This window comes from Elaeis guineensis, chromosome 7 (assembly GCF_000442705.2).
Source record: "Elaeis guineensis isolate ETL-2024a chromosome 7, EG11, whole genome shotgun sequence".
In the NCBI taxonomy this organism is placed as follows: Eukaryota; Viridiplantae; Streptophyta; class Magnoliopsida; order Arecales; family Arecaceae; genus Elaeis; species Elaeis guineensis.
This window is the reverse complement of record NC_025999.2, coordinates 99,728,271-99,747,966: the sequence shown is the minus strand read 5'-3', so window position 1 is coordinate 99,747,966 and position 19,696 is coordinate 99,728,271. Positions and strand designations below refer to the sequence as shown.

General features: G+C 32.8%; 2 protein-coding genes across 3 annotated transcripts; one reads left to right on the top strand and one right to left on the bottom strand.

Annotated features, from left to right (window-relative positions):
• Nucleotides 1–110: 110 nt before the first annotated feature.
• Nucleotides 111–3,208, top strand: LOC140859085 (citrate synthase 3, peroxisomal-like). The gene is made up of 3 exons (XM_073260467.1): nucleotides 111–262; nucleotides 338–461; nucleotides 2,796–3,208. Exons 2-3 carry the CDS (start codon nucleotides 342–344, stop codon nucleotides 2,925–2,927), a joined length of 252 nt encoding a protein of 83 aa, XP_073116568.1. The 5' UTR covers nucleotides 111–262; nucleotides 338–341; the 3' UTR covers nucleotides 2,928–3,208.
• Nucleotides 3,209–7,180: 3,972 nt separating this feature from the next.
• LOC105048091 (aquaporin NIP1-1) lies at nucleotides 7,181–18,760 on the bottom strand. Of its 2 annotated transcripts, none has more exons than XM_073260466.1 (5): nucleotides 18,544–18,760; nucleotides 8,481–8,702; nucleotides 8,156–8,353; nucleotides 7,881–7,942; nucleotides 7,181–7,570 (listed from the first exon to the last, which is right to left on the bottom strand). In XM_073260466.1, exons 1-5 carry the CDS (start codon nucleotides 18,715–18,717, stop codon nucleotides 7,351–7,353), a joined length of 876 nt encoding a protein of 291 aa, XP_073116567.1. In that variant the 5' UTR covers nucleotides 18,718–18,760; the 3' UTR covers nucleotides 7,181–7,350. The 2 variants fall into 2 exon arrangements, with proteins under 2 accessions (XP_073116567.1, XP_010925587.2); XM_010927285.4 differs by lacking the exon at nucleotides 18,544–18,760 and adding an exon at nucleotides 9,773–10,075.
• Between the last annotated feature and the right edge of the window lie 936 nt (nucleotides 18,761–19,696).

Here is a 19,696-nt window from a genome sequence, read left to right as displayed (position 1 = left end):
GAAGACAGGTCTTTCCAGAAGTTTGGCAATTGCTCTCTTCTTTCTCTTGTATAGACCTACATATATGTGTGCATATTTTTGCATGTTTTAATTTCTGAACAAAGTTCACTGCATTCTTTTCTAGTTTATTTTATAACTTCTTAAAAATGTGAGTACGTTCATAGGTAGCTGTTGAGTTAGAGAAAGCTGCGCTGTCAGATGAGTACTTCATTAAGAGGAAGCTTTATCCTAATGTTGATTTTTACTCAGGCCTAATCTACAGGTATATTCAGAGAATTGATTTACTTCCTCTTCCAGTGTTGCATCAAGAATTAATTTAATGCTATTACCTTATCAGGGCTATGGGATTTCCAACAGAGTTCTTTCCTGTGCTGTTTGCCATCCCTCGTATGGCTGGCTACCTGGCACACTGGCGAGAATCGCTTGATGATCCTGATACAAAGATCATGAGACCACAGCAGGTCAGTATATACTGCAGATATAAAGTCATGATAATCAAAAGGTTTTCCTTTTGTAGTATTAAGATTGAAATTTCCATGAGATGATGTGGCTTGATGTGAAGAAGATGGAACATTGATCGCACACTGTAGCCATATGTTTGGATCAATTTTATTATTATCTGATATTAACTCTCTTTGAAAATATTGAGATGAATTCTTCAACCTTTTGTATTCTTTTCCAACATTCCCTCATATCAGCATTTATTACGTAAGTCAACTTTTTAATGCCAGGATAGTTGTAAACTTTACCAGATTCTTTTTTTTTCAACATTTCATTTCTCTCTGTATGCTTGTTTGAAGATCAAAATTATTGTATCAAGGAGTTGATATCCAAATCAGACATTTTTCCTTACTAAAGCAAGAAATATTGGCATATCAAGTGTGTCAATGTTGCTCATCATGACTGATAACATTTAGTATGCTCATTGAATTTTTTTTCTACTTGTTGAAATAATGCAATTTTTCAACCATCAGCTAACCGACCTTATTTAACTGTGTCAAGATGCATAAATATATCCGTTTTTCAGTTCTGCTGTCATGATTAACTGGTGGACTTGAGCCAAAAACATCAGTGTTTCATTTCCATTTTCTTTATCATAAAGATGAATGTGAAGCAGCAGTGATGATATTGGCAAGTACTGAGTCAGATTAACCAGTCATTTTTCCCTGGTCATGAACTGTGAATGATGGGTTTGGATATATTCAATTACACAAGGTGGCATAAGAAAAAGGAAAACCCTGTATGAAGTTTGACAGTTGCATCCTAGTTTTAAATTTCTAACTGACAATCTCAAATGATAAGAAGGGAATGGTGGTAGTTTCAATTTGCAAATACATATCATACTGGATCGTGTTACAGACAGATTGTGATAAACAGGAAACAATCTTGAAATGCATTAAAGGGAGAGCAGATGGTGGCTGCATGTACACTTTTTCTTGGTAGACTTCTGTGAACTACTGATGCATGTACCCATGGCTGAAGGAGTGCATGCTTTGAGGATCTTTATTTGCAACTTTGAACTAGTAGAACCTTTCGGAATTGATAGAAGAATTGTAACTGCTGAAAGATGTGTTAGATGGATTTCAGATGACACCACGGGAAGGGAGTTCTGGGGCAATGACGTGGCATTTTCAAAGGAGCGACCATAATCCAATGAGAATTGACGTTCATAAGAATAACTATATTTAACACAAAGTAGATGGATTTCTCCTTTTTTTCTGATTTAAAATGAAAATAAATAGGTGTGAAATAAATATTTTGCAAATTGATGTTTGCAGTATGGCTTCTACATTGGTTGTGTAGACAAATATTTGATAGAAAATCTGGAACGAAGAATAGGTGGTTCTTTATTCTTTAAAACTACTCCATAGAGAGGTGCATTAATTCATAGTGGTAGAAAATAATGGTTCAACTGGAGGAATATTCTGGGCCATTCTTCGGAAGAGAAAATTGATATTCAGTGGTGCAGTCAATAAAATGGAACATTTTAACAGGCTTACATCTTAAAAAGCTGCTAACAAAGCACAAAGATAATAGTTGCTAGAATGATAATCTGCCACTATATTGTTTTACTGGTATCTAGTAGCATTCGGAACTCTTCAACACAAGTCCCCTTTCGTTTCATGTCATCTCATCTTGTCTGCCCCCCCCCCCCCCCAAGTTCAGGATAGTTCTATTTATGGACCATATAACACCGAATCCATTAATTTTGTTTCATCTCTGCTGCCTTCATCTTAAATTTTCAGGGATTTTGAGTTTAATTTGGTATGTATCTGTGCATATGTTCCATATTAAATTTTCAGTTTAATATATATATTTTCTTTGTGGGGGTGGAACCTCCCTCAAAAACACCTGGCAATGAAAATCTTGAATATAGTGAAAAAAATTATGTATAATTAGTAGGATATGTAAGAATTGCTGATTATTTGTTCCTATGTATGTTATAACATAGCAACAATTATAACAGCCATTTCAATGTTATAATGGTTGTTATTAAAAAAACTTCGGTTGTACTGCTGAAGTGACAGAGACGAGTTCAGCTTGTATCTCCCTCCCCCGTCCCCTTCCCAAGCATAAAGCATTCTTGAATATCGAAAACACTATATGTAGACAGCTGGGAAGCCCATGCTTGTCATAATTTGTTTGTACTGCAATTTGTGAGGTTTCCTTTTCCATAAATGTTTGGTCTGTCTTTGGCTGGAACCTAGCAAACAACAAGCATTTTGGTCATTATTAAATAAATATTTGGGTATATGAAAGGAATGCACTTTCTCTAATGTTCTTTGGTCTTCTAGGTGTATACTGGTGTATGGCTCCGGCATTATACACCTGTCAGAGAGCGATTGGTGTCAAATGAGGCTGATAGGCTTGGTCAGGTGGCAGTTTCAAATGCAACAAGGCGGCGCCTGGCAGGGGCTGGTGTGTAAGTGTGTAACTTACCCCAGACTTAGAGCAAGTGCCTTAATAAAAGCAAGCATGCAACCCTTTTCACTGTAGTAGCATTAATGCTAGGGCTGAAGCTGTGCTGTAGCTGAGACATCGAGCAATTGTTCTTGGTCATCATAAGCTCGGAATAATGTAATAAAAATGAATATTAATGAACATGTTCAGCTTTTGCAATGTTGTAGATGTAAACTGTACTCTTCCCTTTTTGAGTTCCTCTTTATGATGCACATTTTTTGGCATCGAAATAGATTTATATCTTTTACATTGGACTCATACAGATCTTGGCAGATGTTGTTCCCACAATTTACAGGAAATTATGGGACATGTTGATGTGGAATTAGGAGATGATAGAAGTACATGAGGAGCATGGATTAGGAAGACAGAATTTTCTGGAAAGGGGATTGGAGAGGAGAGCGAGAATTATTAGGAGGATGAGGTAGAGTTTTCTCTATTTTTCTTTTTATGAGGAAAAAAAGAGAATTTCTCTCCTCCACTCCTGCGTTCTCTCTCCTTTGTTATTGTTGTATTGATGGATACTAGGGAAATACATTTGTGACATAGGGGGAAATTAGAAAATTAAAGGTTTGAAAACTATTAATTGATTTTATTTTGCTTTGGAAATTCATTGAATAATATAGTAATTGTAAAATTCTTTGATGTTTTATACAAAGGTATAAATAAAAAAAGCATAAGAATATATTGATACTAATGATATATAAACTAAGAAAATGTACAAATGTATAAATAAATATTTAATAAATAAGAAAACATGCAAACATATTGATAAATAAGAACTATATAAAATAAGAAAATATACAAATATATCAACAAATAAAGATATTGATTTTTCTGGAAGCAAATATAAGAAAATTAATATTATGTGGTAAGCTCACTAGGCAATTTCAAGGTCTTACAGCTCAGCAATAGTAGTTTCTTCCAAAGTTTTGGTATTGCAATTGCAACGCTTGGCTCTATCCATACTTCAATCGGACAGTAAATATCAGATCCTAATACTTTCATCAATGTATCTAAAAGTGACTCCTCTATTGTTGCTGGAAGTCTATATGCAGACGAAAAATAATCCACACTTAACATTGGAAATCAAAAGAGATCAAATATTTGGATAACAAAAGTTTATCTGCTCTGATTAATGAATTCATGGAATAAATAAAAACTTGAGCAATAGTAAAGATTTTAGAGAAGTTCAACTTCAATGGAAGCAGACTCTTTAAGAGGAGGGGTGAAAAGAAAATCCAAATTGAAGCAAGGGTAACAATCTTTTGGTTATTTTTCCTCTACTATTTTAATCTAATAGCACAGGATCAGAATATAAGAATCAGTTGTATACATGAGATACATACTTAGACGCTAGCCAAGAAAAACTTGAGATGTATCCCTCGTTGAAGAAAATACAAATTGAAGCATGGGTAACAATCTTTGAACGGTTCTTTCGGACATGATTCATTGTATTACTTTTTGACATTCATATCTTTACCTGGAGGCTTATTTACTACCTGAAAGCTGATTGCCCCTGCAATCACATGAAATCTATGTTTTTCTAGGATGACAAGTTTGAGAGGCTATTCAGAATATATGATGTGAAGGCTTGACTCCAGCAAGAAAACTTATACAATCCTCTATTTGGATGGGGATAAAGTGATCCCCACTGTAGCACAAGAAGACCCTGGCTCAGAGAATGATGATATGCTTGTAGCTCATATGACTCAAATTAGATGCTATACATTATTGTAGCTTGTTTATAACCAATTAATTCCCTATTTTGCAATGTCACGCTGGCATGGAAAATTTTTGGGGCTGTATCAGCCTGATCTTAGTGATAAAATTTGTGGTTCATCTCCCTTTTCTGGTTTTCCCCCTTCTTTCTCGGTGCAAGGCCTTCTGTAATTGAATGGTACGGACACAAACTGTTGAGGAATATCTATGAAAGAGCAGTTATTATTTTGAACTTTGTAAAGTGAATGTGATTAGTGAAATATGAGCCTCTTCCAATAGTGATCGCAGATCCTGGCACTGCAACCTTAGATTAATATCTCTTGTTCTCTACTTTTATGTTTTGGTGAGGTTTGGTTATGCATGTGTATATTAATACAGTCGGACGCTTGTCCTTGTGGAAGCATTTCTAATTAAAAAAACAAAATTTCCTTTTTTCTTTTTGATAAAAGAACAAAAATTCCTTTTAGTCATTGTTCATGGTCTTCCTTGTGTAGAAGTTTGACAAAAGCATCCATCTTATCATTCAAACGGAGCACTTAAATGCATAAAATTGAAGTATTTGCTTTGTCTAAACCTAAACCTAGACTGAATATTTAGAGCTATTTTTGGTATTGCTTTATTTTTGAAAATTTAAGAAGAAAAATTAACTAGACTAAACAACATGCATGTATGGTGATTTTTTTTTTTTTTTTTGTTGTTTGTAAAATCTTCAATGCTTCGGTAACCATAGTTTTTTTGCTTTCACAAAGAGGGAAAATAAAATTAAGAAATAGTAGAAGTTTAATGCAAATGCTATCCGTAACATTAACCTCTATGGAGGTATTCCTCTAATTTGTAGAGAACAAAGATACAAAGCAAAAATAAATGCCATACTGGCCCTCATGAAATGAGTGTATTGCATATTTTCCATGAGAAATTTAGAGGACCAGTCAGTCCAGTCCTCTAATTGCTCTCGGTTCCAATTATTTTTTGGAGCTGGAAATCTGATTTTGCTTGGAGGGGGAAAGAAAAGATGAAAAGTTTTTTTTTGAAAAAATCTAAAACAATTAAAAAGAAACCCACAATTTGGATTGCCGTCATGAATCAAAGGACTACGTTGAATTGGGTCTTTTGGACGGCATTTTTACAAAAGAAGAATTTCTTTTGCACGCTTGAAGGTCTACCTAGCACTAGCGACACTCTTGTTCTTTGCCATTTACAATCCAGATTCTATATGATGACATTATTCTAATTAAATTCTTCAGAGGAAACTTTTATGGTGCATTTTTTTTCAAAATAATTATTAATGTCGAGAAAGGCTTTAAAATAACACTTTTGAGATCACCTATATTATTTTATGTTTTGAACTGGAATTGTCTAGGTAAGCTAAGGGGCAGGAGAAGGTATTCATCGAATTATTGGGTTAGGTGAGCATATATATCTTAGACCCCTCTTAATTAAGGATGGTGAAGCTTAATCATTTAACTTGGTTAACTTATTCAATTTATTGTAGATCGAGTTAGATTATCTATTTAATAAAATAGCGAAATTTGGATGTGAATTTTTGTTCTATTTTATAAATAAATTGGATTCAAGTCAACAAATTTTGATCTATTATGAATTTATCTTGACCACATCTTGTTCGACACTCGGTCGGACTGCAACCCCAACTCTTAATTGCATCAAACTCCACTTTAGACAAGCCCTGAAATTCTGATAGGGTAGCTACCAAAAGTTATTGACCGTTGGACGATATAAAATATCTCATTTGCAACATGGGGTGGGCTGTCGGCTTGACATAGTTTAAGAGCTGGATTCTCCCAATTGTGATACACGTGCCCCCCAGAAAAAACATATGTGAGATCTCCTGGGGGTCCGTGAAGATATTCCCCAAAAAGATATCTAATTTCCTATAAATCCAATACGTAATCCTCTAATTTCCCTCAGCAGTTGAAAGGCCTCTTTGCTATTAAATGCCGCCTTTATTATCTCCATGGAGTTATCAATCCAAAGGTTTTACTTTTGCTCCTTCTTTCAGAAAAGAAAATACATTAAAAAAGAAGAAGAAAAGATAATAAGGAACTGAGGATATTCTGAACAAGAATTGTCTGTATAATTTTGATGGCTATCTACTAAGAATTTGCTCAAAAAAAAAAAAGCATCTACGAAGTATCTGCGAATTATCTGCCAAAAAGTTTGGTGAGGAAATCTTGGATCTTATTTGACAACTTGGTGGTTCTAGCGATGCCAACATTCGCCCTCATCAAGTTCACATTGATCTTTAAAAAATAGGTCGGTGCCACATTATAAAGGTGAAATGCTTGTCTATGATAATTTAGTGTTTTTAGACTCTTGGTCCATAAGATTATAGGTTTGCTGGTTATCAGATCACCCACCCGCAATATTTATATATCTATACAGATGGTCTTCTCAATAGAGAGAATTAGAAATGTTCCCTCTTAGAATAAGATTTGCAAGGAATCTGAGAATTGTTCCAAACTCAACCAGAGATCTACGCGCAGAAAGCGAAATAAATTTAAGAAATCATATTTAAAAAACAAATACAGCCTTCTTCCACGGACCAACTTGCATCACACGTTGCCACTGAGAGCACTCTTTCTGCAGATATCTATGGAAGAAGGAAAATGTAAGGGTTACAAAAATAATTGATTGCTTAGAACTATATGCTCTTTATCTGGAGTTGTTCCTGCCCGGGCTTTTAAGGAATAAGCTACTTCTGGTGATCTCACGCAAGGGCTTGTTGGTGAAACGGATGAGGTTGTACGCCCATGCCCCTGTTACTGCCCCACAGATAGGACCAACCATGTAGACCCATATGCTCTCATATCGGTTAAACACGATGGCCGGGCCTAGGCTCCTTGCCGGGTTCATCGATGCTCCTGATATAGGGCTGTCACAAAATTTAATCAGACTCATAATTCATGCTACTTTGAGCTTTCTCAGGAAAAGCATGTATGATGTGTTCGTGTTTGAACCAAGAAGGGCTAAAAGCATTTCAAGACAAGAGTTATGACCTAAACATGCTATATCCAGCAATGTGATCTTCTGCACTGGCAACACAATTCTATATGGATGTGTATTAATGAATGCATGTATGTGTACACGTATGTGCATATAAATGTATGAATATATGCGTGTGTATGTGTATGTATGTATGTATAAACATTTCATTGTAGATTTGATTGATCATGTTTGAATACCCGGCGAAAAGCACATTTAGTAGGACAGTAGCTCCAACTGCTAGCCCAGCCAATTCTCCTACCTGGACAATAGAAACGGTCAAATATGATCACTATCAACTTATCAGCAACAGATGGACTGAAAGAAATCAAATTAATCAAATGGACCAGTGATTCAAAACTCTTTGAATGAGCTTGTGGTCATTTGATTTCAAAAATGAAGGCTAATTTGGCTGACAGAATCAAAAGCCACAAGTTTCATCCATGTTTACATCATTTTGAGAGCTGTGTCTTACCGCTCTTTTGTCAGTGCCTACACCAGATATCACAAACATGAGGTAGAAGGTGATGATGGACTCAAGCACCAGGGACTGCACATCCGAGCCGGCCGGAATGGTTCCCGGAAAGAGTTCACGTTTTCCTCCGAACAACAGCCGCAGTGTACCACTTGCAAGGGTCGATCCCATCAATTCAGCTAATATATATGCCGGCACCTACATGAACGTAAGGTGGAAGGGATATATAATTTGAGATAATAAATGGTGGTCATATAGAAAGCATAGAATTTTCTCAATCAAGCTGGAATTGTTCAACATATGGACTAAGAGTTCGATCAAACACCTGCTTCCATGGAAACCTTCGACACGTAGCGAAGGCAATGGTGACGGCAGGATTGAAATGGGCTCCAGAGATGTGGCCGACCGAGTAGACCAAAACCATGACCACCAGCCCCCAAACAATGCAAATGCCAGGGAATGTAACAGTGCCCTTGCTTAGATTCACAGTCACCGAGCCACACCCGGCAAATATCAAAAAGTAGGTCCCAAACACTTCAGCAAGTATCTGCACATAATTTGGGTGGGGAAAAAAAAAACAATCACCATCTCTATCAAAGTTGGTTGAGTTATGTGCATCACAATTGCCAGCATGGAGAGATGGTTAATAAATAGTCTGCAAAAAAAAAAAACCAATGGAATTGGTTCATAAGTGATCAGGGTGTAGGCCAGCTACCTGCAACCATAGCTTCAAAATACCAGGCCCTCATAATTAAAAAATTTCTACCGTAGCAATCGTAGAGGACATACTCCAACTAGTTTCACTTGCTAATGCTGTCGTGTTCATATTTCTACTGATGGGGAATAATGAAATGGAAAAAGAAACGGTCCAACCCCTTACATCAGAAAAGGAACTAGAGTTTGTTTATACGTTTGGAAACCTTCTTTCTTCTTCTTTAAGAAAACACGCAAACAAAAGTCCTACCAAAGGAATTGCTATTAATTTTTTCGGAAAAAAAAAAAACAATTGTTAACAGCTCAGCTGGCCTTATTATATTTTTTACATTAGCATATTTAAAAATATTATTATTTTCTTTTCTACTAATTAATTTTTATATTCTTATGAATTATATAATATCATATACTAACATTTAAATTAATATTTCTATTAATTTGTATTTGATAACCCAAACAAGATATAACTTTTTATTATTACTTTTATAGTTATTAGATGGTGGATGTATGCTAATGTTTTTAATAGATGATGATGCGGTTTGGAATCAAATCTCAGTTGATGAACGATTGAAGGTAAGAATGGTCGAACTCGCTAATTCCTTCCAAGGAACAACATATTTTCACGAGAACAGAGACAGAGATCACAACGGTACATAGATGTATTGGAGACCTATAACTATACTTGGATTCTTTCTCAAAGAGAAAAGAATGAGAAAAGAATTTTGTCGCTCCATCATCAAGTGGAAATTTGAGAAACCGGGAATTCAATCCATTGGAAATAAGAATCTCAAACAAACACAAAGAAACCATATTACGGTATTCATTTAATCCATCTCTAAAAAATTTGAGAGATGGATTAAAATGAATACCGTCATATATAAAATATAGGAGGAGAAGTCGCACCTTTTGGAGGAAAGAAACAGTAGTAGAATTCTCATAGCCATGGTCTGGAATAGCATTCTCTTCTTCTAGTGGAAACCCAGCGGCTCCCTCCTCCATAGACCTCTCCTGCGTCCCATTACCAACCGAATGCTCACCATTCCCTCCCATCTCTCTCTATCTCTCTTTCTCTCACACGCTCCAAACCTGAGAGATGACAGAGCAAGTCCAAGGACAAAGGAGCAGCCTTCGACTTAGGCTTGCATTTAAAGGGGAGTAGGAGAAGACCCAGTAGAACTCTGCCTCTTTCTTGGCTTTTGTTTTCTTCTTTAATTTTTTATTTTCGTTCTCTCCACTTGGATTGACCATTATCCCACCACATCCGTTATAATGGAGGAATAATATGGAAGGTGTGAAGGCGTGCAGCTGGCTTTGGACAACAGAGTAGGAAAACAGAGTGGGGAGGGATGAGAGCGTTGAATGCCGGTAGGACAATCCGCGAGCAATCCCTTTTTTTAATTTTTTTTCTCGAACTTTATCAAAAAATATATTTAGCATATTCATAATTATTTCAAATACTTAATAATTAAAAATATAATAAATATTTATATTTATTTTAAATGAATAAAAATACAAATCAGAAAGATATTAATATAATATAAGTTTGATGATTAAATTTATATGATCATGAAATAAAAATATTATTAAATACATAACAGATCAAATTAATAGTAAATTTATGAATATATAAAATTAAACAAGATTATAAATGAATGCAGATATTTAGATATGGTTTAGATTATTGTTTATTTATATTTATATTTTTTATTTTTAACGAATATAGATTTAAATATGAATATTAATGGAATATATAAATTTAAATTTGGATATAAAAATAGATCTTTCAAACATATATCATCCAATCAATTTTTATCCTTATTCAAGCCCCAAATCAGATATTAAAAAATATCTTGCTTTCAATAAAAAAATTAAGATGGTATTTTATATAATAAATACGAGCATGAATCAATAGGATTACGATGTGATATATGATATGATAAATTAGATAAAAATCTTTATTTTATGTTTCAAATTAAAAGTAGCACCCAACTTGAGTTTAAACTAAAAGTAGCTCCCCATTTCAAACATAAATTAAAAGCAACTCCCTATTTCTAACTGAAATAACCGTTATACCCTTATACCCTCGTATGGTTATATAATAAGATAATATTATTTTACAATAATACAGTACTGATTTATAATAAGACAGTACTATTTTCTGATATCACAATATTATTTTATAATACGTAATGCAGTACTGATCGATAATAAGATAATATTATTTTTTAAAATCTCAATATTATTTTATAATATGACAGTACTGTTTTATAACAAGATAGTACTGTTTTATAATAGTATTATATTACAGTACTATTTTATAATAATATTATATTACAATAAAATAGTACTGCATTATAATAAGAAAGTACTGTTTCGTAATATTCTTATATTATAATAAGATAGTATTATTTTATAATAAAATAATATTATATTACAATAAGATAGTACTATTTTTTAATATCGCAGTGTTGTTCTAATATTAGTTTATAACTGTAGGAATAATTTGATTATTTATGTCAATTAAAAATTTATTTTTAAATAAAATTTAATTAAAAAATTATTTTTAATTTTAAACTCAAACGAAAAATTTTTACTAATTTATCTTATATAATATTCACTTCTTCCATTCTCCGCGGGTGCTTCAATTAATAAATTTTTTTTAACAGTCGTGCATTGGGTGTATCATATTTTTAATTTATTTTTAAAACTAAAACACAAACACGTGTCTATATATATATATATATATATATATATATAAAATATGTGTCAAATGTCTAGATAGGCCTTACAACAACCCCTAACAAAGCACGTGCAGAACTCAGCTTCTGCAATCGCAGAACCCAGCACGAGGGTTGATGATGGTAAGACATCCGTGTCAGATAAAATCACGGGACGCTGATGAGACGTTTGGCGCTGGATGCGCTATGAATTCCCCTGCCTTCACTTGCATACTTTGCTCATAGCGTACTTTAGACTCATCGAGAATTAGTTTCTAAAACCTTAATAATGGAACAGATTTGCCGTTTGGGCTACTAACTAATAGGGTTTAAAAATGTGATGGTGGCAGTTGCTTTTGAAGGACAAGAACACCATCTGACAAGAAACCATAACCTCACCGATCCTAGCTCATTGAGCTTTATTCATCGAGCACTCATCCCGATATATCACTATAAAATAAATGACTATGTTAGCAGCATGAAAGGTAATATGATATAGAAGGAAAGATGTTATTAGTATCATATTAATTGTGAGTCAAAAAAATTCTGATTTATATAGAAAAAAATTATTTTTTTTATATAAAATATTTTTCAAACGATAAAACTATGAGGTTTATTGACCATAGCGGATAATATCATATATATCGAACCATGAATATTTGACCGCAACAATACACTCAAGATAGGAGCCAATGTACCTCTGACGGATTATGATGCATCTCCCGTAATCTTGTCTAGAATCTCTCTTCTCTCTCATATGATTGAAATGGACAACACCCTCTTTACGTGAAAACATAGATCAACCCGTCCGAGCCACAAATCCTTAACCATCTCATATTAAAAATACTTTTTGTTTGAAGGAGGATATACTAAAGGTATATAAATAGCAAAAATAGAACAAAAATTATATGGGACAAACATTATAAAAGAAAATATAGAGTGAGCTTTCTATTTTACTATATTTTCTTGGTTGTCCATCTTGAAGCAAAAGTCTAAAAATTAGGAACTTCTCCTGCCAATGGATTCTCTCTCTCTCTCTCTCTCTTTAAACCGATAGAAAAGAAAAGAGATCATACATGACATTCTCTTTTTTTTTTCATTTTCAATATATATTTTTTTTATGAATGCACGCTATACCACCAGATAAAATACACTAAGCAAATTTAGTCATTTAGTAAACCAATACATACATTTAAGTAAATTGATACATAATTTTTAAAATATAGTGTTCGCTAGTAACAGTGTACATCCAGATAAGACACACTTAGCAAATTAGTCATTTAGCAATCCAATACATATTTTCAAACAAATTAATATATAATTTTTAGAACATCATGCTCACTTGTATACATTATATGAGCAAATGATATATATTTATCGATTTCTTGATATACACTACAAGCTTTGTTAATACAATGCATATTTTCAGATAAATTGATATACAATTTCTATAACAAACATTTTATCTAGAGATGTATATTAGACCATTGCTGGATATATATTAAAAAAAAATTGTGGTATGTATTAAAAAGTCGATAAATATATATCATCTAATCATGTAGTGTGTACTGATAAATATAATATTTCAAAATATATTTATCAATTTATTTAAAAATATATATTTAATTACTCGATTACTAATTTGCTAAGTTTGCAACATCTGACAATGTCGTATATATACATGAATTACATATTCTATAAACTGTATATCAATTTACTTAGAGATATATTTGATTTATCTAATGATTATTTTATTTGATATGTATCGCTTAGTCATATAATATATGTTGATAAAAAATATATTTTAAAAATAAAAAATATAGAGAATGATATATATTTTTTTTAATCATGAGATTGATGATTTTAGTAGTAATTTTTTTTTTTATTTTTATGTTTGTAAGAAAATAGATATTAGAGAAACTATGATAAAATCGGAGGCCGGCTTCTTTTCTCCTGATGTGGCAATACGTATACGTTGTCCTGGTCTCATCTTATATTCTTGCCACCCAAAAAATTATGCTCTGTGGTAAATTCATGCTGAAATTATTTATATTTCCTCCCATTTCCATCAGCTGTCATATAAAGGTATGATTGGTTTTGGAGGTCGGACGAGTTCACGATAAGGAATTACACCCTCGGGTTCAAGTAACTTCCCGACACGTAAACAAGAGGCCGTAACGTGATTATCTTGTATTAATAATTATATCATCAATAAACAAATCGATAAAGCTTTATTTAAGCCGGAAACAAGACTGGTCTAAACTTGTAACGGGTGAAAAGTCTGGTTACCCAACCTCATCTCATGAATCATGATATCAAAGTTCCTGCCATTACCGCATAATAACGTGGAACCTAACAACGACGAGATAGTCCAAACGTGGGCTTAGCTCATGGCGGCTCCTCGCGAAACATCACACACTCCTCTCTCTCTCTCTCTCTCTCTCTCGGTAGGGGCATAATTGATTCAAACTGGATCGGATAGTTAAAAATTTAAATTCAACTCGAATCAAAATATTTAATTTTAAAATTTAATTTGAAATTATTTAAATTTTAATATTTTAAATTTGAGTTCGATCCGATAAAAAAATAGATAAAATTAGAGATTAATTTGATTCGACTCAAATATCAATCGAATCATACTCCAACTTGAGCCTGAACTCAAAATCAATCCTCATTCTACTAATAATATTTATAATAAAATATATATTATAAATAAAATTAATATTATTAAAAATATATAAATTTATGTAGATTTGTAAATATTTTAATCGACGATCTTGCTATTTGAGTTTGATTTGAAAAACTATTCGAACTACTCAAAATTAATAATGATCAAGTTGAACTCAAGCAATTCATTAACAATTTGACTCATTTGTATCCCTAATAGAGGATATACAAATATAAATTTATATTATTATTTTTTTAGGTATATATATTTGTGTCCATCGCTGTTCACAAAGCTAGCTCTTTTGAATTACATTTCTAGGTCGACTTGGTGGGATGTCAGATCAAGTCACATATTCCACCATTCTCAATTTTTCTTATCATGGAGGTTGGATTATCCTGTCTTCTAATTTGATTTTTCCTATCCTTCATCCAATTTGATTTTTTCCATGTCCTTGTCAAATGACTCCTGTTTAGCGTTCTACTAAGTCAAATTTGCGCAAGTCCCCACTCTAATCCAACTGCCTCTGCTGAAAAGGGAGAGCAATTTATTTTGGTAATTAAAGATTGCAATTGTTACCCAAAAAGAAAAAAAAATTAAGGATTGCAACATAATCATAATAACAAGATCACTATGTTTCGGGCGGACTCGTTGGATCTGATCCGTCTAACAATTCTCCTCTTTTTGACTCCTATATTTTTGACCACCCTCTTATCTTTTGCTTGCAATAGTACTTTCTGATTAGAGTCCAAGGCCTGGAACCTCCGATTACTTTTCATGCATTGCAACATGCTTCCGAACAACTCTCGAGCATTGGGTGGTGCGTTTCATGAGCCCTCTCGTTGGCCGGTCTAGAATTTTTAGAGCCATCTCACAGCCCAGTGGTAAATGTCGGGGTGCAAATGCATTGGATTAGATCGGATCGGATCGGATCGGATCATAAGTGACATCTAACTATTCTCATTTTTTGATTGGATTTGAATATTAGATCTAAATCCAACCTAATAGAAGGTCAGATCGGATTGAATTTATTATCAAATTTCTTGATCCAACAAGTCATTTGAGTTGGATCGGATCCATGTATAATCTGATTCCGATCTATAAAATATGGATTCGATTCAGATCCAGATCCGAATCAATTCGGATTCGAGTTATAAATAACAAGATCAATAAATACCAAATAAAGATTGCCATGACATTATTTTGTACGGTAATAGTATCTAAGGACTTGCTTTTCTTCAATATATACTCTTTTTTTTTTTGGTAAACTCAATATATGCTCTTTGTTATTGGCTTATATACCAATTTTTAGACTGTCAAATAGATACTGAACCTATTATTTGTTCTTAATCAATATCTAGTTCTACTTATATTCTTATTTTTGTTGATATTTTTAATAAAATTTATGATGCTAAAATGAGTACGAAGACCTAACTAATGAGAATATATAAAAATGAATATCAATATACTTGATATAATTTGAAAAGTTAGTGACCACAGTCAACAATCTTTAATCAATAGAATCATGATTCTTTATCAATCTGTGTGTAAGTCTGGATAAATAAAGGTACAAAAAAATCAGAGAGTTATATTTTATTCATTTTTAAATTAGTATACTTCTATCACTTCTGTAATATTAAATGAATAAATATTTCAATTCTATTTTCATCATGTTTCTTTTTGACATATATTTAAAATTTTAAATGAGATTGGTGAAATAGCAGTATTATAAGTTTAAATGGATCACCTTCTAAAGAACTGAAGGAATAAAAAAAAATAATAAAGAAATAAAAGAAACAAAAAGAAGTTGAGCTTTGAACTTCAATAAACAAAGAAGAATGAAACCAAAGAAGATAATCATAGTCGAATTTTGTATTGGGTTTATTTGGGTCTTGTATTAGGTTCGGATTTCATTGGATTTGGTTGGATAATTTATCTCAAGACTGAAATCAATTCAAAAATTTTTACAGATCAGATCGGATCAAAATTTAATAAATATAAATTTAATTTAAAAAATAAAATAGATCTAATTTTAGAATCCGACATGAATTTATGGGTCCTTTAAAATATTTCGGATCAGATCTATGTGGATCAGGTCTATGCAGATCGGATCACAGGTCAATCGGATTCATTTGGAGCTTTAGGTAAATGGAATATTTTTCTGAGATAATTTTTTTAAACAGTAAAAAAAATCTAATTTCTTGGATGTACTTATACTTCATTAGCGTGAACAGCCCGTCTTAGTCAAAAAAAAAGAAAAAAAAAGAAAAAAAAGAAAAGGCACTTTCTTTTTTGAAATTGGAGAGTCCCTCCCTACGTCTCCCGAATTTGGAGGATTATGATCGGTCCAAAGCAACTACATCTGATTCCTGTGGGCCCTGACGAACCCATGCCTTGGATCATGTCATTGTCATAGGGTAAAATGGATAGGATTGCGCTCTAGATCCAGGTAAAGATAATTACAATAGAATACATTTCGATCCAAAACCATGTTTTGAAAATAATAATTAAAAATTGAGAAAAAAACAGAAGAAGCATTGATAAGAACTCGTGGACGTGACACAATCTTGGTCATAGTCAGCCGAAATTATGCCTAACTTCAAGCATTTAAATTTCGTCATACTAAAAAAAAAATACATTACTTGTGTCAAACTGTTTGTGTCTGTACTAACACGGGACCAAAGGTGAACCATAATAAGCCCTTTTGATCGAACCAAATCTCCCAACTCTTTCTTGATCAATACGATTTGCCATGCTAAACCCTGCAGGCCTAATCAGCACATAGTTCCAAGTGGTGCAGCCTATTACCTAAGCTAGTAGTTCGTTTGAAACTTTATTAAATATAAATCAACTGCATGGGTAGATGCAGGAGAGAGAATTTTCTTTCTTTGTTACATTCCAATCTCCTTATTTAACAAATCTATCTTAATCTTTATCCATCTAAACGTTTGTATCCTCCCATATTTCTCCCTAGCTAAAAGATAGTTTAACCCCTTGGAACTCTTATCCTACCTGTATGTCTCCTATTGTTATTCATGCCTAAACCTCTCGCTCTAAATGAATCACCACTAGATTTGGTCACGAGTCGGATTTAGATTTAGAAAATATCAAAATTTATATAAGCCCAGTCCAAAATCTGATTAAAAATGAATAGAATCTAGATCCGAGGTCTAGCCCATGAACAGACCTAAACACCACCACTTGGTCTTAGTCCTCTCTATCCTTATTTTAACACAATCCTTCCCTGATATTTCTTTAGTTTGCTAATTTATTTCTTATTTTTAATTAAAATAATATATTATTCTTAAATATCTATATTTAAGTATCTATTTCTCATTAATTTAATCTATATTTCAAGTCCTTTTAATATTTTTATAGTTAGATATTTTATTTTTTTCATGTTTTCTATATTTCGTTTCTATTTCAATTTTGTAGAGTAAAAATATTTTTTCTTTTATGGCTTCTTAATTTTAACTAAAATACAAAAAATCTTATACTCTAAATGTTATTGTTTATATTAAGTATTTTGTTTATTTCTTATTACCTTTTTTTTTTACCTTTTTTTTCTTAGAAATTAAGCTTTGCTTATTTCTTTTACTTATTAAAATTATCTTTATTAGTTATTCATTAAAGGATCCTTCCTTAACTAATGAGAATTTTAGACCTTTTTTTTATTTTTTTTCACTAGAGAATCTTGTATTTCAACTTTATAATTTTTTTTTACATTTTTGATATTTAAAAAATATTATTTTTTCTTTTATACTAATTATTTTTTATATTCTCACGAATGACATAGGATCATATATTAATACTTAATTTAACATTTTTATTAATTTGTAATCAATAACCTAAACAAGGTATAAACTTTTATCATTAGTTTTATAGTTATTAGATGTGAAGTTGGATGCTAGTGTTTTTAATAAATGATGATGCGGTTGGGAGTCAAATCCAGTTGATCAACGATTGAAAGCAAGAATGGTCGAACTCGCTGATGCCTTCTAAGCACAACATATTTGCACGAGAACAGAGACACAGATCACACCAGTACATATATTTATTGGAGACTTATAACCACACTAGGATTCGTTCTCAAAGAGGAAAGAATGAGAAAAGAATTTTGTCACTCTGTCATCAAGTGGAAATTTGAAGCACAGAGAATCCAATCCATTGGAAATAAGAATCTCAAACAAAAACAAACTAACACAAAGAAACTACATATCTGAAGAAGTGAGCAAATGAGAATAAATGAAAAAAATGAATGCAATTATAAAATATAGGAGGAGAAGTCACACCTTTTGGAGGAAAGGAACAGAGAGACCAAAGCCACAGCCTTGGACAGTGGTAGAATTCTCATAGCCATGGTCTAGAATAGCATGCTCTTCTTCTCTCGGAAATCCAGCGGTTCCCTCCTCCATAGACCTCTCTTGCGTGCCATTAGCACCCGAATTCTCTCCATTCCCTACCATCTCTCTCTCTCTCAAACACACACCCCAAACTCAAGAGATGACAGAGCAAGTCCCAGGACAAAGAAGCAGCCTTCGGCTTAGGCTTGTATTTAAAGGGGAGTAGGAGAAGACCCGGTAGAACTCTGCCTCTTTCTTGGCTTTTGTTTTCTTCTTTAATTTTTTATTCTCGTTTTCCTCACCTGGATAGACCACCATCTCAAGAGTGATGGAGTGAGGAAATAACGAGAAAGGCTTCTTTCCCGTGGAGGAATGATGTGGGAGGGCGGTGAAATCAAATCCCGGAGCATATAGCACGGTGAAACACAAAGCGCGCGATCGGGAATCGGTGAAGTACAAAGGGTAGCGTGGCGTGTTATCCACCGTGGGATTTGACGCAGTCCCAATTAATACGGAGGCCTAAATTTGGCCTTGTGAAATACAAAGGCCAGCGTGGCGTGTTATCCCAATTAATACGGAGGCCTAAATTTGGCCTTCGATAGCAGAGGAAGAAAGCAGAGTGTGTGTGAGCATTAAATGTTGGTCAAACAATCCACCAGCAGATATTGCTACCATCCATCTTTACAGAGAATCTACAAATAAAACTCTCCGTTTTTGTTTTTTATTTTCTCAAATTTTATCTAAAAATATATTTAATGTATGTTTAGTTTTTTTTTAAATGATCCAAGGCCCAAATCTGATATCAAAAAAACCTTCCTGTCATATATCCTAGAAAAATCATATTTTATGTTAAAATTTTAAATTATGTAGGACAGCATTGTCTTGATTTATTTATAATAGAGGATGTATCTTTGTTTCCAAGATAATTTTTATCAAAATTTTTGTACATATCTTTATTTTTTTTCTTCTTTATTTTTTTATCTCTATTTTTTCTCCTTTTATTCTTTTTTTTATATTTTTTATTCCTTCTTTTTTTATTTTTTAAAATTTTCTTATCTTTCCCTTTTTTTTAATCTTTTTTTTAATCTTTTTTTTTGGAGAT

Bases quoted from the DNA above. Each gene is read 5' to 3' on its own strand.
- LOC140859085 (XM_073260467.1), top strand. From the start codon at position 342: ATGGGATTTCCAACAGAGTTCTTTCCTGTGCTGTTTGCCATCCCTCGT. The intron at 462-2,795 runs GTCAGTATATAC...TTGGTCTTCTAG, and splicing joins AGATCATGAGACCACAGCAG to GTGTATACTGGTGTATGGCT.
- LOC105048091 (XM_073260466.1), bottom strand. From the start codon at position 18,717: ATGGTAGGGAATGGAGAGAATTCGGGTGCTAATGGCACGCAAGAGAGG. The intron at 8,354-8,480 runs GTGTTTGATCGA...ACGTTCATGTAG, and splicing joins GAAGGTTTCCATGGAAGCAG to GTGCCGGCATATATATTAGC. The intron at 7,943-8,155 runs GTAAGACACAGC...TCTATTGTCCAG, and splicing joins TAGGCACTGACAAAAGAGCG to GTAGGAGAATTGGCTGGGCT.